At 43.8% G+C, this 18,103-nt stretch overlaps 1 protein-coding gene across 1 annotated transcript in view; it reads right to left on the bottom strand.

Moving 5' to 3' along the window:
• Positions 1-892: 892 nt before the first annotated feature.
• The window catches only part of CMPK2 (cytidine/uridine monophosphate kinase 2), a 40,987-nt gene continuing 23,776 nt past the window's right edge, over positions 893-18,103 (bottom strand). Inside the window, exons 4-5 of the mRNA XM_082252337.1 lie at positions 1,580-1,813; positions 893-1,053 (exon numbers count right to left, since the gene is read on the bottom strand). Coding sequence (XP_082108463.1) covers positions 933-1,053; positions 1,580-1,813 — 355 coding nt within the window. The 3' untranslated portion in view covers positions 893-932. The remainder of the gene's footprint in view (positions 1,054-1,579; positions 1,814-18,103) is intronic.

Here is an 18,103-nt window from a genome sequence, read left to right as displayed (position 1 = left end):
TTAGTTCTGCTTGAAGAACATCACTCATATGCCTTCAAACACCAGGCTAGGCATGGGGTACCAAGCCATACATCAATATAGCTTAAAAAAGCTTTGATCTGCAGCATATTAAGATCAAGGTAGCCAGCAGCATTTAGCTGAACCCGTTACTTCAGCCCCATTCACTACCTTTGAATTCCAAGGTAGTGAACTTACCTGCCAGCCTAAACCAGTGGAGGTTGCACATAGAAGGGAACAAGAGCCTCTGTTGACGAGAATTGGGCTTGTATTGATAGGCAAATCCAGCTTACTTTCAGGTGTATTCTGCCTGCACCTGACCTAAATTTTAGATATGTTGAAAACCATTAATAGCTCATTGACGAATACATTTGACCTGCAGTTGACCTCTTTCTAACCAGCAATTGACCTTCTAACCTGATCAAACTGCTTTTGCATTCCCATTGACTCGTATGGGTAGAGAAGCAGTTCTAATGTGAACAAAATCCTGCCAACACATATGTTAAGGAGGCAACATATAGAGTTTGCCTGTTACAAGTTATTTCACTAAAAGATATCACAAGCATAAAAAATATGTATTTGGAAAATCAAACTTAGGGTACAAAAAAAAACAAAAACAATCTGGAACATGAAATTGCTACAGTCTATTTTGTAGTACATGCTAAAATGCTTACCAGTTATTACAATTATTGTTTAATGTACTTTGGATTATTAATGTTATGTAAATTTACAGTGGTAAATTATCTGAAAAACTGCATTTTTGTTAATGGTACTTGTCATCTACACACATTGGAGACAGCCATACTGAAAGCCAGCATGATAAATAACAGCTGAAGAACATTAGCATTGAATGCCATATTGGTATTATAGACTTCTTTAGATCGGGTTTTCAAACGTCTTCACAGAATCCTGGTTTATCATTTAGAAAGGCGTACCTAGATATTACAGTGTCTTTTTATAATGGATAAAGTGTTCTTTAATACATCTTCCCTTGAAGCACTGGCATCAATAACTACACATCCTGGGTTCTCCATTCTTCTGTATGATTCTTCAACTCTATAAGATAATTGTTGAAAGTAAGTTGAAAAAGTCAAAATGGAAACAGTGGGGACACAGAACTTTCTTTACACACCAGTCACATCGAATGCAACTTTGAAATAGCACGATTTCAGAGTGGCATTCCAGTGCTACTTCGGGCACGACTTGGAAGACATTTGTGCTACTTCATGCACAGATGTCTATGACCGGTCACACCTCATTTTTCAAAAAGTAGTGCAGGAACCACACTGATTCCAATGCAGACAAAAGAGTGAGACTTGTCATGCAGTTTAAAATTGCATGACAAGTCACACTAGTGTGACCGGGGGCTTATTAGAATAAATGCAAACAAAATAAAACAGACACGCTGTTTTTGGACATCTATAAAGATGGTTACAAAGTACCATTTGTATTTTGTCCCATCAGGAGCTAAATAATCCTAAAAAAAGTGATACTTCTTTTTTTTAGGGCTTTATATGTTCTTAAAAACTTTATCATTCTAGTCTGCTACAGATGGTGTTTCATTCTTCAGATATGCACTTACTTCTGACGGAACATACTATTGGCCTCAAGCTCTTTTTCTTCCTGTGTTTCCTGAAGTCCCCTCTTGCGAATACGACGGATCCGCTCCTCATCACTGACAGTCAACAAAATAACGAGGTCAGGTTTAAGAAGATCTTCTGGCCATTGGTAAACAACATGGTGATAGTCCGGAAGATTCTGAATGTTACCTCCGATTTCTGTGGCTATAGCATAGGCAGCTGTGCTGTGCCAAAACCTAGAAGGATCATAAAGAAGTGAGCTGAGTATGAATTAAAGTGGTTATAAATGCTTATTGTTTCTTAAAATAAACAAGTTAAACTTCATATACTGCAATGGGATTGGACAGAGTGGCCCATTACCTTCTCTTCTGGGGTCCTCTGGTGGTGCTCTCCACTCTTCCCCTTCTGCAAGTGTCCCCATAGCAAGCTGGCCACTATGGAGGCACTTGTGCAGGTACACTCCCGAGGCGGGCTGTGTGTGTTCATAGACAAACACAGAGTGGCTTGGCCCCCGCCCCCACTCCTTCCTGGCAGGATTTGAATGACAGCCAGGAGTCAATGGCTACCTCTGTGTCCTGTGAGAAGCTGAGGGGAGAGTGCCACTGCAGACAGACACAGTGCTGGATCCAGAGAGGGCTCTGGCAAGTGTTTAGGAATATGGAGGGCCAATTCAACTAATGGGACATTTTTTACCTTAACCATTTGAGCTCCACTTCAGCTCCAGAAGGTTTTACTCCCTTCCTGACCAGAGCACTTTTTGCAATTTGGCACTGCGCTGCTTTAATTAGTAATTGCACGGTCATGCAAGGTCCATTTGAGTCTTTTTTCTCCCACAAATAGAGCTTTCTTTTGGTGGTATTTGATCACCACTGGGATTTTTATTTTTTGCGATATAAACAAAAGAGGACTGAACATTTTTTTTAAAAATGATCTTTTCGACTTTTTGTTATAAAAAAAAAATCCAATAAAAACTCAATTATTGTCATACATTTAGGCCAAAATGTGTTCAGCCACATGTCCTGGATAAAAAAAAAAAAAATGTAAAAAGCTTATATTTATTGGTTTGCGCAAACTATGGTACATTTACTTGAATTTACGCAGCTTTTAGTTTATCATTGCTTATCTGATTTCTTGGAGGTGCTAAAATGTCAGGGCAGTACCCCCCCCCCCCTATAATTACCCCTTTTTGTAAACTAGACACCCCAAGCAATTTTATGAGAGCCATGTTGAGCCTTTTGAATATTTTTTTTTTTTGGCACAAGTGATACAAAGTTATCAATGAAATTATATATTGCTCACACATGCCATGGGTATATGTGGAATTACACCCCAAAATACATTCTGCTGCTTCTCCTGAGTATGGAGATACCACATGTGTGAGACTTTTTGGGAGCCAGCCATATTCAGAACCCCAAAAACCAATCACCGCCTTCAGAATTTCAAAGGGCGTAAATTGCTCATTTCACTTCCTCACTGCCTATCACATTTTTGGAGGCCATAAAATGTTAAGATAGCACAAAACCACGCAAATGATCCCATTTTGGAAAGTAGACACCTCAAGCTATTTGCTGAGAGGCATGTTGAGTCCATGGAATATTTTATATTTTGCCACAAGTTTCTGGAAAATTACACATTTTTTTTTCTTTTACACAAAGTTGTCACCTAAATGCTATATTGGCCACACATGTCATGGATATATGTGAGATTACACTCCAAAATACATTCTGCTGCTTCTCCTGAGTATGGGGATACTCCATGTGAGACTTTTTGGAAGTCTAGCCACATACAGGACCCCGAAACCAATCACCGCCTTCAGGCTCTCTAAGGGTGTAAATTGTTGATTTCACTCCACCCTACTTATCACAGTTTAGGAGGCCAAAAAAATGCCAAGATAGCACTACCCCCCCCCCCCCCCAAATGACCCATTTACGGAACGTAGACACTCCAAGCTATTTGCTGAGAGGCATGTTGAATATTTTACAGATCTCGTTTTTTTGTCAAAGTTTTGAAAAAATAAAAAATAAAAATAAAATGTTTTCTTATCTTTCTTCATTTTCTAAAACATATGAGAGCTACAAAATACTCAACATGTACTCAGGAGAAGCAGAAGAATGTATTTTGGGGTGTAATTTCACATTTACCCATGGCATTTGTGAGCAATATATTTAGTGACAACTTTGTGTAAAAAAAAATAAAAGACTGCCATGTACCCGAAACTTGTGGCAAAATCTAAAATATTCCATGGACTCAACATGCCTCTTAGCAAATGGGAGGGGGGGGGGGTTAAACTGTCCTGGCATCTTATCCCAAATATTGGAAGCTTATGCCACACATCACCCACTCTTCTAACCACCACCAAGCCCCTCTTTCACTCTAGTATCGTTGCTCCAGGTGGATCCACTGGGCTAGAGATGAACAGGCTCCTGGAACAGAGTACAAACAAACTGAATATCCGCGCTACCAGTGTAAGCAGCTGTCATAAACCACGGTGTGATCAGAAAAATGAAATATAAAATACAGCGCTAAAAATGAAATCCTATGCATATATGGAAAAGTAAATACAATCGAAAATAACGATAAAATTCTGGAACAGTCCAATCCACCCATGCATCATGGCAAGTGAAGAGATCCGTCTAATAGGTGCTTGGAAAAAGTGAGAACCTCCACCACATGTATAGTGACCAATTGGCCTCTTACCGAATACAGGTGACCAATGCTCTCACAAAGGTCAACAACGCTTTTGCTCAAGGCAGGACGACCAGATTCCCAAAATGATGACAGAAGCTCCTAGATTTCATGGATCTCCTTCCAAGGATAGGATCTATCATGCAGTGTCCCTCTCAAACATGGAATAGAGACATGGAAAGACCATGGTGCAGTATGTTCCAAGTAAAAGCGTTTATTTAAAATAAAATGCACTCACCACACGTAAGAACATGAGGGACCTTAAGAATAAATTTCAATGATCGCTGGCGGGCGATGCATTCAAACCGGCTTGTGACGTCGACGCTGACAACTCCGCCTACATGTTTCGCAGGCAACTGCGTCATCAGGGGGGGGAGGGAGCAGCGTAATAGACGTCTTATATAGGTCGATGGAAACCGGAAGTGCAAGCGGTCAATCGGCACACCCTCCGAGGTCACACAGGAAGTGAAACCACGTATGGACCGCATTGCGACACCGGAAGTGGTTCTCAGACCTTAGAGCTAGAGGCTGATGAACCGGAAGTGTACCTTCGTTCCGGAAACAAAACAAATGGTAATCTCCCGGAGAGATACATCCACCTACCCCGGGAAAAATCATTAGGCAATAGCTCATTAAACATGAATAAAAAAGGGTATATGTCCACAAATGGGAAATATTACCAAAAGTATATCAAAAATTAATTGTTGTAAACAGCCCCATAGACCCTCCAAGGACCCATGGGAGCTAGTATGTAAAACCGGAAGTAGATCTCCAAAGCGGATATTCAGTTTGTTTGTATTCTTTTGTATGGTTTATTCTGCTGCTTCCCACATTAATTTTTAATATGGATATCTTTGAGTTTAGGGCTTCGCATACCATTATTACAGATGATCTGTTTAATGGGTCTAGCCCCCCTGCTGATAGCAACGATAATATCAATGGTATCTTTTTGAGGTTAAAGAATGTTTTGACTAGCGAATTACATCTCAACTGGGACATTGTCTTGCTGGAGAAGTGTATCTCCGACAAGATAGTGCCGAGGCATTTGAGATGGGAATTAGCCCCCTATAATGGGGATACCGATATTGAAGAGTGGTTCCAGTTCTTTAACCAAGCTGGGATCTCTCTTCTCAATTTTTTGATTACTAAAAAGAGGAGAAAATTGACCAAACTGGATGAGGAGGTCACTAAGATCAAGGGCCAATTAGAGCCCCTCAAAACTCAGGATGAGTATAAAAAATGTTCTGATGACCTCCAGAAATATTTGGAGAAAGAGGAGGCCGATCAGAGGAATAAAAAGAGGAAAAAGTACCTGAGAGATACTGACGATTATAGGAACAACAAAACTTTCAAGTGGCAGGCTAAGCTTGAGACGGCTTCTGCTGAACCCCCCTCTGTGCCACCACTACCTAATCGCGGACTGGTCCCTCCTCGGACCGCCTCGCCTATGGTTCAACATGTCCCCCTCCCCGCTCTCCCACGTCGTGGAAGATCGGGAAGGGGCAGGAGAGGTAGAGGGAGGGCACCTAATAGAAATCATTCTGTTCCCTCAAACCGTTTTGAGGTCCTTAGAGGATTCGAACAGTCACCTGGTGATCGCTATATCACTCAACATCCCAATGAGGGTTGGAACAGACAGGGTGATTTCCAAAGGGGTCAGGGCGATTATGGTCCTCCCGAAACCCCCCCTTATAGAGGTACCCCGGATTTGAGGAGACCTTACCAATATGATTATAGAGAAGAATGGCCCCAACAGGATGTAAGGTCACATGCCCCCTCGGGCCATGGTCAACAGTTTTTTCCCGAGGGAAAGAACAAATTCAAAAGAAGGTTAGACCAAAACGAGGGTCCAGGGGGGGTAGAAGACTCAGGGCAAAAAAGAACAAGGCGGGCCTAAGGGACCAAGGTCTTTTCAATCTGAGTAATTCAACATTGAGTGAGGAGGAGAAGCTTGTTCTTGGCGCGGGTATGAAGTTTGTACCTCCTCGCAGCCTGAACAAGTTTAATGTATTTATAGATGTACATAAATACGTCAGGAAGTTGCATGTCCAGAGATACTTAACTTCCAACCCTATTAGAAGTACCATCCCTAATTCAGATGGCTTTAGACATTCATCTCTAGCCAATGCATCACTTTTCAATCCGCCAGTGAATCTTCCACCCACTCTGAATGTGTTCAGGGATGTGGTACTGGCGGATTTAGAAAAGGTGAATTGCAAGAGGGTGTACATGGATCCCAAATTTAAAGTGGGTATGGATTCCCTTAAAAAACGTAATGACATTGTGGTACGCCCGGCGGATAAGGGCGGAGGGGTAGTGATCTTGAATAAGGTGGACTACTGTGCAGAAATGCACAGGATATTGTCCGATCAGGACACCTATCGCCCTTTGCCCAAGAATCCCACTGCTTCTTATAAGAAGGATTTGGTCTCACTGGTGGAGGAGGGTTATAAGCAACAAATTTTGAATAAAAAGGAGAAGGAGTTCTTGATTCCTGTGGCACCTCGTATACCCATCATGTACTACTTGCCCAAAGTCCACAAGGACCCTCTCCACCCCCCAGGAAGACCTATCATTAGTGGCATAAACTCTATCACATCTAAAGTAGGGCGCTATATAGATCATTATCTCCAACCCATTGTCACCACTATGCCATCATACATCAGGGATACCACCCAGGTGGTTAGATCTCTGGATTCTTTTGAGTGGAGAGAGGGCCTTCTGCTGGCAACAGCGGATGTGAATTCTCTCTACACGATTATCTCTCACCACCATGGACGAGAGGCTGTACAATATTTTCTTCGGGAGGATGCGTCTCTTCCTAGAAAACAACAGGAGTTCATACTTAACCTTATGGATTATGCGATGGGGCATAATTTTTTCTGGTTTGGTGGTACCCACTATGTGCAGTGCAGAGGTGTAGCCATGGGGGCGAAATTTGCCCCCTCAATGGCTAACCTCTTCATGGCCAGGTGGGAAGGTGAAGTCATTTATGGACAGAACATCCCTGAACTTCTATATTGGGGGCGCTATATCGACGATATATTGTTGATTTGGGGTGGAGATAGGGACTCTCTAGAGTCCTTTTTTTCCACTCTGAACAACAATGATCGCGGCATAGCCCTGAAACATGACATCAGTAGTGAGGAGATTAGTTTTCTGGATTTGAGGATTCGGGTCCAGGACAATAAACTAATCACATCTACGTTTTTTAAAGAAACGGACCGTAATGGGTTCATCAGCCTAGAGAGTTGTCATCATAGACCATGGCTAAAAGGTGTCCCTAAAAGTCAGTTTCGGAGACTCAGGAGAAACTGTACTTTGTTGCAGGACTTCCTTGAGGAGGCCAAGATACTAAAAGAACGATTCCTGGACAGAGGTTATGGATCAGATGAACTGGACTCCGCCATTCGTGCCACTGCAGAGATGGATAGGAATCTAATCTTGTACCCTGAGAGGGAGGTTTTACCTATTAACGGGCCAGTGGGGGAGACTACGAGGTTTTCACCTCGTTTTTCCTTTTTTACGTCCTATTCTTCTCACCATTTTTTGGTGAAAAGAATTTTGACCAAACATTGGGGCATTTTGAAGAGTGATAGGGTTCTGGGTTCTTTAATTCCAGACCAGCCCCCGGTTGTCTTTAGGGGTGCCCCCCCACTAAGGTTAAGGCTAGCACCGAACATCATTGATCCTCCCACTAGACCTAAATTCTTTTTTGACAGAGATGGGTTTTACCCTTGCAGACGTTGTGCCGTCTGTTCAATTAATCATTTGAAACAGCGGAAGTACACTCAATTTTTGTGCAATGCGACGGGTTTAATCTATGACATCAAATGTTTTGCAACATGCAGCACTAAAAATGTAGTGTACCTAATCACCTGTCCCTGTGGGCTACACTATGTAGGGCGTACCATTAGGGAGTTTCGGGTGAGAATGAATGAGCACATCGGCAATATTCGCAGGGGTTTTCCGAAGCACAACCTATCCAAACATTATGACAAATACCATGGGAGGGACCCTACAGGGACCTCATTTATGGTCATTGATCTTTTCCAATCTAACTGGCGGGGTGGCCACCTACGTAGAGGCATCTCACAGTTAGAAACCCGATGGATTTATCTCCTCAAATGCCTTAGGCCATCTGGTTTGAATGTAGACCTAGATCTTAATTCATTCATTAATAACAGTTAACCTTGGACATTGTGTTCTATGTTGTTATGGATTAACATGCTGGTATAGAATCATTTTCTGATTCTGAATTTTATATCAAGTTGTGTTAGACTGTACACATCCTTTTAACTTGTATGTTTTGAGTTATTGTATACTTTTTGGATTTCTATATCACCATTGTATATGTTTATTATATTGATAATTCTTCTGGCTTGTGACCTCGACTCTTTTTGATTTTAAATCTTGTATCTCCTCCCCGTTTTGGGTTTGGAGATCTACTTCCGGTTTTACATACTAGCTCCCATGGGTCCTTGGAGGGTCTATGGGGCTGTTTACAACAATTAATTTTTGATATACTTTTGGTAATATTTCCCATTTGTGGACATATACCCTTTTTTATTCATGTTTAATGAGCTATTGCCTAATGATTTTTCCCGGGGTAGGTGGATGTATCTCTCCGGGAGATTACCATTTGTTTTGTTTCCGGAACGAAGGTACACTTCCGGTTCATCAGCCTCTAGCTCTAAGGTCTGAGAACCACTTCCGGTGTCGCAATGCGGTCCATACGTGGTTTCACTTCCTGTGTGACCTCGGAGGGTGTGCCGATTGACCGCTTCCGGTTTCCATCGACCTATATAAGACGTCTATTACGCTGCTCCCTCCCCCCCCTGATGACGCAGTTGCCTGCGAAACATGTAGGCGGAGTTGTCAGCGTCGACGTCACAAGCCGGTTTGAATGCATCGCCCGCCAGCGATCATTGAAATTTATTCTTAAGGTCCCTCATGTTCTTACGTGTGGTGAGTGCATTTTATTTTAAATAAACGCTTTTACTTGGAACATACTGCACCATGGTCTTTCCATGTCTCTATTCCATGTTTGAGAGGGACACTGCATGATAGATCCTATCCTTGGAAGGAGATCCATGAAATCTAGGAGCTTCTGTCATCATTTTGGGAATCTGGTCGTCCTGCCTTGAGCAAAAGCGTTGTTGACCTTTGTGAGAGCATTGGTCACCTGTATTCGGTAAGAGGCCAATTGGTCACTATACATGTGGTGGAGGTTCTCACTTTTTCCAAGCACCTATTAGACGGATCTCTTCACTTGCCATGATGCATGGGTGGATTGGACTGTTCCAGAATTTTATCGTTATTTTCGATTGTATTTACTTTTCCATATATGCATAGGATTTCATTTTTAGCGCTGTATTTTATATTTCATTTTCCTGGAACAGAGTGCACGCCCTTTCACTGATGCAGAAAATCTTGAACGATAAAATAAGGAATGGCCGCACTTCCCATAGGATGCAATCAAGATTTATTATGTGAATTAAATCCAGCACAGATGTTACAGGCATGTAGCAGGGGACAAAAGGATGACACGTTTTACACGGTTATGCATGCTTTGTCAAAAAGCACGCATAGTTGCGAGAAATGCGTCATCCTTTTGTCCCCTGCTATATACATCTGTGCTGGATTTTATCACATAATAAAATCTTGATAGCATCCTATGGGAAGTGCCACCATTCCTCATTTCATCGTTCAAGCCCTTTTTGACACTTTTTGTTTACAAGGAAAAATGTATTTTTCTTGCTAGAAAATTACTTTTGAACCCCAAAACATTATATATTTTTTCCAGAGGCCCTACAGATTAAAATGGTGGGTAATTTTTTTTTCACACAGTATTTGCACCTTGTTTTTCCAAACCCAATTTTTTGGAGAAAAAAAACACTTTTTTGAATTTTAATGCACAAAACGCACTATATTGCCCAAATAATTGGTAAAATATAAAAGATGATCTTATGCCAAGAACATACTGTAGATCCCAAACATGACATGCTTTAAAATTGCACACGCCTGTGTAGCGGCAACAAACTACATACTGTATATTTTTAAAAGCCTTTACAGGTTACCACTTTAGATGTAAAGAGGGGGGTCTACTGCTAGAATTACTGCCCTCAATCTGACATTCGCAGTGATATCTCCCATGCATGGTGCAACTGCTGTTTACATATCACACGAGACCGAGGAGAGAGAGGGAGGGAGGGTAGTGTCATTTACCACTCTGTATATGCCTCTCTATAGTCATCTGGGCTGCACAGGTAAGAAAAAGGAGGAAATGAAGAGCTTAGAAATAGGGTTGAGCGGACACCTAGATGTCCGTGTTCGACGGGTTCGGCCGAACTTTAAAAAAAAGTCCGGGTCCGTGTCCCGGACTTTTACCGAACTTTTCCCGGACACCGAACCCCATTGAAGTCAATGGGGACCCGAACTTTAAGGCACTAAAATGGCTCTAAAACACCAAAGGAAAGGGCTAGAGTGCTGCAAATGGCAGCAAAACGTAATTAAGAGCATGGCAAGTGCTCTGCAAACAAATGTGGATAGGGAAATAACTTAAAACAACAAAAAAAAACAGAAAAATAAAACAATGTTCTTCTTCATCTCTGAAGGACGAGGCCCATATGGAGTAGGAGGGAGGTTGAGGTGGTGGTGGATGTGGCGGTGACATAGGCGTGCGCACAGGGTGTGCTGGGTGTGCCTGGGCACACCCTAATCACCTAGGGCACATAGCATTGCCAGTGAGGAGATGGGAAAGATCTCCCTGGGACCTGCTCTGCTCTATTTCTCCTTGCCTACAGGTACATGGCCCCGATACATTACTCTCCCTGCTGGCAAACACATGCATGTGTATTTCAACTTTGGGGTGCACACCTTAATGCAATAGGCTGCGCACACCTATGGGCGGTGTAGGTGGAAGCGGCGGTGGAGGAGGACCAGGGCCGGATTAACAGCATCATGGGCTTGGTGCTGAGGATTTTGAAGGGCCTTAGGGCCGTGCCTTGCCATGCACCCAGAGGAGGAAGGGTGCAGCCATGCATGCCTAATTCAACATGGGATGCTGTCTCTGAAGCCCATAAACACATCCATGCATCGCCAACTGTCCCTCCTTGTCCGGCCTTCACGCTGTGTGGGGAGGTTCTGAGGGTGCTGCCTGGGGAAGCGAGCATAGAAGCCAGACTTCTGTGTTTACAAGTGACAGAAGAGCGGTAACAGTGAATATGGCCAACCCGGGGCCTATATAAAAGGTAGGGGCCTGGAGCTGCAGCTCCAATAGACCCTACATTAATCTGGCCCTGAGGAGGAGGACGAGGTAGCCAACACTGCTTCTTTTCACAAATTTTAAATGAGGGTACACCCCAAAAGAGTGAGAAAGAGCAAAAATGGAACAATGGGTGGGTAAGGTCGGTATCCATTGCTATTCTGCATAAGGTACGGAAAAGTCCCGTGGGATCCATGCCTGGTTCATTTTAATGAACGTGAGCTTGTCCACATTGTCTCTGGACAGGCGGCTGCGCTTGTCTGTTATAACGCCCCCAGCCGTGCTAAATACCCGTTCAGATAATACACTGGCTGCAGGGCACGCCAGCACCTCCAAGGCGTAAAGGGCAAGCTCAGGCCATGTGCCCAATTTGGAGACCCAGAAGTTGAAGGGGGCAGACCCGTCATTCACTACATGTAGGCGTGTGCACACATACTGCTCCACCATGTTGGTAAAATGCTGCCTCCTGCTAAGACGTTCCATCTGAGCTGCTGGTGCTGCTGTTTGTTGTGGCGTGCTGACAAAGCTTTTCCACATTTCGGCCATGCTAACCCTGCCTTCTGAGGTGCTGGCGGTGCCCTGGTTGCGTTGGCGACCTCCTCCTCCTCCTCCTCTGCCTTGTGCTTCCACTGTGGCCCCGCTGTCAGATGGGAATGCCAGCAGCATGGCGTCTACCAGCGTGCGCTTGTACTCGCGCATCTTGCGATCACGCTCCAGTGAGTGAATTAAGGACGGTACGTTGTCCTTGTAACGGTGATCCAGCAGCGTGGCCACCCAGTAATCAGCACAAGTTAGAATGTGGGCAACTCGGCGGTCGTTGTGGAGACACTGCAGCATGTAATCGCTCATGTGTGCCAGGCTGCCCAGAGGCAACGAAAGGCTGTCCTCTGTGGGAGGTGTATGGTCCGTGTCCTCTGTATCCCCCCAGCCACGCACCAGTGATGGCCATGAGCTGGCCTGGGTGCCACCCTGCTGTGAACATGGTTCCATCTCCTCCTCCAGCTCCTCCTCCTCCTCATCCTCCTCATCCTCCAGAACTGTGCCCCTGCTGGACAATTGCGTCCCTGGCGTTTGCGTGTGCAGGAACCCACCCTCGGAGCCCCTTGCGAATGACTGCCCTGAAAGCCTTGGAAATGTTACCTCTTCATCCTCCTCCTCCTCCTCATCCTGTGCCACATCCTCTTCCATCATCGCCCGAATTGTTTTTTCAAGGAGGCATAGAAGTGGGATAGTTAAGCTGAGAACGGCGTCATTGCCACTGGCCATGTTGGTGGAGTACTCAAAACAGCGCAACAAGGCACACAGGTCTCGCATGGAGGCCCAGTTAAATTAAATAGCGGAATAGAAAATATGATCCCAAAAAAGTGTATGTATATCACACGTACACAACCACACTAGGCCCCAATTACTATTGTTTGTACCCCTAAAAGGCTAGATGAGGAGTAGGGGGAGTATGGAACAGGCAGCACCCTCAAACCTTCAGAAGTATGAGATGAACCCCAACAACTTGGAAAGGTGGATCTCTCTCACACGTACCGACACAGACTATCCCGCAATTCAATTGATCCTCAAAGGTTTTTATTGAATAGCGGAATAGGAAATATGATCAAAAAAAGTGTATGTATCTCGCACGTACACAACCACACTAGGCCCCAATTACTATTGTTTGTACCCCTAAAAGGCTAGATGAGGAGTAGGGGGGGTATGGAACAGGCAGCACCCTCAAACCTTCAGAAGTATGAGATGAACCCCAACAACTTGGAAAGGTGGATCTCTCTCACACGTACCGACACAGACTATCCCGCAATTCAATTGATCCTCAAAGGTTTTTATTGAATAGCGGAATAGGAAATATGATCAAAAAAAGTGTATGTATCTCGCACGTACACAACCACACTAGGCCCCAATTACTATTGTTTGTACCCCTAAAAGGCTAGATGAGGAGTAGGGGGGGTATGGAACAGGCAGCACCCTCAAACCTTCAGAAGTATGAGATGAACCCCAACAACTTGGAAAGGTGGATCTCTCTCACACGTACCGACACAGACTATCCCGCAATTCAATTGATCCTCAAAGGTTTTTATTGAATAGCGGAATAGGAAATATGATCAAAAAAAGTGTATGTATCTCGCACGTACACAACCACACTAGGCCCCAATTACTATTGTTTGTACCCCTAAAAGGCTAGATGAGGAGTAGGGGGGGGTATGGAACAGGCAGCACCCTCAAACCTTCAGAAGTATGAGATGAACCCCAACAACTTGGAAAGGTGGATCTCTCTCACACGTACCGACACAGACTATCCCGCAATTCAATTGATCCTCAAAGGTTTTTATTGAATAGCGGAATAGGAAATATGATCAAAAAAAGTGTATGTATCTCGCACGTACACAACCACACTAGGCCCCAATTACTATTGTTTGTACCCCTAAAAGGCTAGATGAGGAGTAGGGGGGGTATGGAACAGGCAGCACCCTCAAACCTTCAGAAGTATGAGATGAACCCCAACAACTTGGAAAGGTGGATCTCTCTCACACGTACCGACACAGACTATCCCGCAATTCAATTGATCCTCAAAGGTTTTTATTGAATAGCGGAATAGGAAATATGATCAAAAAAAGTGTATGTATCTCGCACGTACACAACCACACTAGGCCCCAATTACTATTGTTTGTACCCCTAAAAGGCTAGATGAGGAGTAGGGGGGGTATGGAACAGGCAGCACCCTCAAACCTTCAGAAGTATGAGATGAACCCCAACAACTTGGAAAGGTGGATCTCTCTCACACGTACCGACACAGACTATCCCGCAATTCAATTGATCCTCAAAGGTTTTTATTGAATAGCGGAATAGGAAATATGATCAAAAAAAGTGTATGTATCTCGCACGTACACAACCACACTAGGCCCCAATTACTATTGTTTGTACCCCTAAAAGGCTAGATGAGGAGTAGGGGGGGTATGGAACAGGCAGCACCCTCAAACCTTCAGAAGTATGAGATGAACCCCAACAACTTGGAAAGGTGGATCTCTCTCACACGTACCGACACAGACTATCCCGCAATTCAATTGATCCTCAAAGGTTTTTATTGAATAGCGGAATAGGAAATATGATCAAAAAAAGTGTATGTATCTCGCACGTACACAACCACACTAGGCCCCAATTACTATTGTTTGTACCCCTAAAAGGCTAGATGAGGAGTAGGGGGGGTATGGAACAGGCAGCACCCTCAAACCTTCAGAAGTATGAGATGAACCCCAACAACTTGGAAAGGTGGATCTCTCTCACACGTACCGACACAGACTATCCCGCAATTCAATTGATCCTCAAAGGTTTTTATTGAATAGCGGAATAGGAAATATGATCAAAAAAAGTGTATGTATCTCGCACGTACACAACCACACTAGGCCCCAATTACTATTGTTTGTACCCCTAAAAGGCTAGATGAGGAGTAGGGGGGGTATGGAACAGGCAGCACCCTCAAACCTTCAGAAGTATGAGATGAACCCCAACAACTTGGAAAGGTGGATCTCTCTCACACGTACCGACACAGACTATCCCGCAATTCAATTGATCCTCAAAGGTTTTTATTGAATAGCGGAATAGGAAATATGATCAAAAAAAGTGTATGTATCTCGCACGTACACAACCACACTAGGCCCCAATTACTATTGTTTGTACCCCTAAAAGGCTAGATGAGGAGTAGGGGGGGTATGGAACAGGCAGCACCCTCAAACCTTCAGAAGTATGAGATGAACCCCAAAAACTTGGAAAGGTGGATCTCACACGTACCGACACAGACTATCCCGCAATTTAATTGATCCCCAAAGGTTTTTATTGAATAGCGGAATAGGAAATATGATCAAAAAATGTGTATGTATCTCACACGTACAGAAGCACACTAGGCCCCAATTACTATTGTTTGTACACCTAAAAGGATGGATGAGGAGGAGGAGGAGTATGGAACAGGCAGCACCCTCAAAGCTTCAGAAGTATGAGATGAACCCCAAAAACTTGGAAAGGTGGATCTCACACGTACCGACACAGACTATCCCGCAATTTAATTGATCCCCAAAGGTTTTTGATTAAATAGGGGAATAGAAAATATGATCCCAAAAAAGTGTATGTATATCACACGTACACAACCACACTAGGCCCCAATTACTATTGTTTGTACCCCTAAAAGGCTAGGAGTAGGGGGGAGTATGGAACAGGCAGCACCCTCAAACCTTCAGAAGTATGAGATGAACCCCAACAACTTGGAAAGGTGGATCTCTCTCACACGTACCAACACAGACTATCCCCCAATTTAACTGATCCCCAGAGGTTTTTGATTAAATAGCGGAATAGAAAATATGATCCCAAAAAAGTGTATGTATATCACACGTACACAACCACACTAGGCCCCAATTACTATTGTTTGTACCCCTAAAAGGCTAGGAGTAGGGGGGAGTATGGAACAGGCAGCACCCTCAAACCTTCAGAAGTATGAGATGAACCCCAACAACTTGGAAAGGTGGATCTCTCTCACACGTACCAACACAGACTATCCCCCAATTTAACTGATCCCCAGAGGTTTTTGATTAAATAGCGGAATAGAAAATATGATCCCAAAAAAGTGTATGTATATCACACGTACACAACCACACTAGGCCCCAATTACTATTGTTTGTACCCCTAAAAGGCTAGGAGTAGGGGGAGTATGGAACAGGCAGCACCCTCAAACCTTCAGAAGTATGAGATGAACCCCAACAACTTGGAAAGGTGGATCTCTCTCACACGTACCAACACAGACTATCCCCCAATTTAACTGATCCCCAAAGGTTTTTGATTAAATAGCGGAATAGAAAATATGATCCCAAAAAAGTGTATGTATATCACACGTACACAACCACACTAGGCCCCAATTACTATTGTTTGTACCCCTAAAAGGCTAGGAGTAGGGGGAGTATGGAACAGGCAGCACCCTCAAACCTTCAGAAGTATGAGATGAACCCCAACAACTTGGAAAGGTGGATCTCTCTCACACGTACCAACACAGACTATCCCCCAATTTAACTGATCCCCAGAGGTTTTTGATTAAATAGCGGAATAGAAAATATGATCCCAAAAAAGTGTATGTATATCACACGTACACAACCACACTAGGCCCCAATTACTATTGTTTGTACCCCTAAAAGGCTAGGAGTAGGGGGAGTATGGAACAGGCAGCACCCTCAAACCTTCAGAAGTATGAGATGAACCCCAACAACTTGGAAAGGTGGATCTCTCTCACACGTACCAACACAGACTATCCCCCAATTTAACTGATCCCCAGAGGTTTTTGATTAAATAGCGGAATAGAAAATATGATCCCAAAAAAGTGTATGTATATCACACGTACACAACCACACTAGGCCCCAATTACTATTGTTTGTACCCCTAAAAGGCTAGGAGTAGGGGGAGTATGGAACAGGCAGCACCCTCAAACCTTCAGAAGTATGAGATGAACCCCAACAACTTGGAAAGGTGGATCTCTCTCACACGTACCAACACAGACTATCCCCCAATTTAACTGATCCCCAGAGGTTTTTGATTAAATAGCGGAATAGAAAATATGATCCCAAAAAAGTGTATGTATATCACACGTACACAACCACACTAGGCCCCAATTACTATTGTTTGTACCCCTAAAAGGCTAGGAGTAGGGGGGAGTATGGAACAGGCAGCACCCTCAAACCTTCAGAAGTATGAGATGAACCCCAACAACTTGGAAAGGTGGATCTCTCTCACACGTACCAACACAGACTATCCCCCAATTTAACTGATCCCCAAAGGTTTTTGATTAAATAGCGGAATAGAAAATATGATCCCAAAAAAGTGTATGTATATCACACGTACACAACCACACTAGGCCCCAATTACTATTGTTTGTACCCCTAAAAGGCTAGATGAGGAGTAGGGGGAGTATGGAACAGGCAGCACCCTCAAACCTTCAGTATGAGATTGTGTTCACTGTACCCCACAAAGATTGAGTTCACTGCACCCCACAATGATTGTGTTCACTGCACCCCACAAAGATTGTGTTCACTGCACCTCACAAAGATTGTGTTCACTGTACCCCCCAAAGATTGTGTTCACTGCACCCCACAAAGATTCTGTTCACTGTACCCCACAAAGATTGTGTTCACTGCACCCCAAAAAGATTGTGTTCACTGCACCCCAAAAAGGATGTTGTTCACTGCACCCCAAAAAGGATGTTGTTCACTCCACCCCAAAAAGATTGTGTTCACTGCACCCCACAAAGATTGTGTTCACTGCACCCCAAAAAGATTGTGTTCACTGCACCCCAAACATGATTTTGTTCACTGCACCCCAAAAAGGATTTTGTTCACTGCACCCCAAAAAGGATGTTGTTCACTCCACCCCAAAAAGATTGTGTTCACTGCACCCCAAAAAGATTGTGTTCACTGCACCCCACAAAGGATTTTGTTCACTGCACCCCAAAAAGATTGTGTTCACTGCACCCCAAAAAGGATGTTGTTCACTGCACCCCAAAAAGGATTTTGTTCACTGCACCCCAAAAAGATTGTGT

The sequence above is a fragment of the Pelophylax lessonae genome (genome assembly GCF_965119305.1).
Source record: "Pelophylax lessonae genome assembly, chromosome: 3".
Classification (NCBI taxonomy): Eukaryota; Metazoa; Chordata; class Amphibia; order Anura; family Ranidae; genus Pelophylax; species Pelophylax lessonae.
This window is presented reverse-complemented; position numbering and strand designations above follow the sequence as displayed.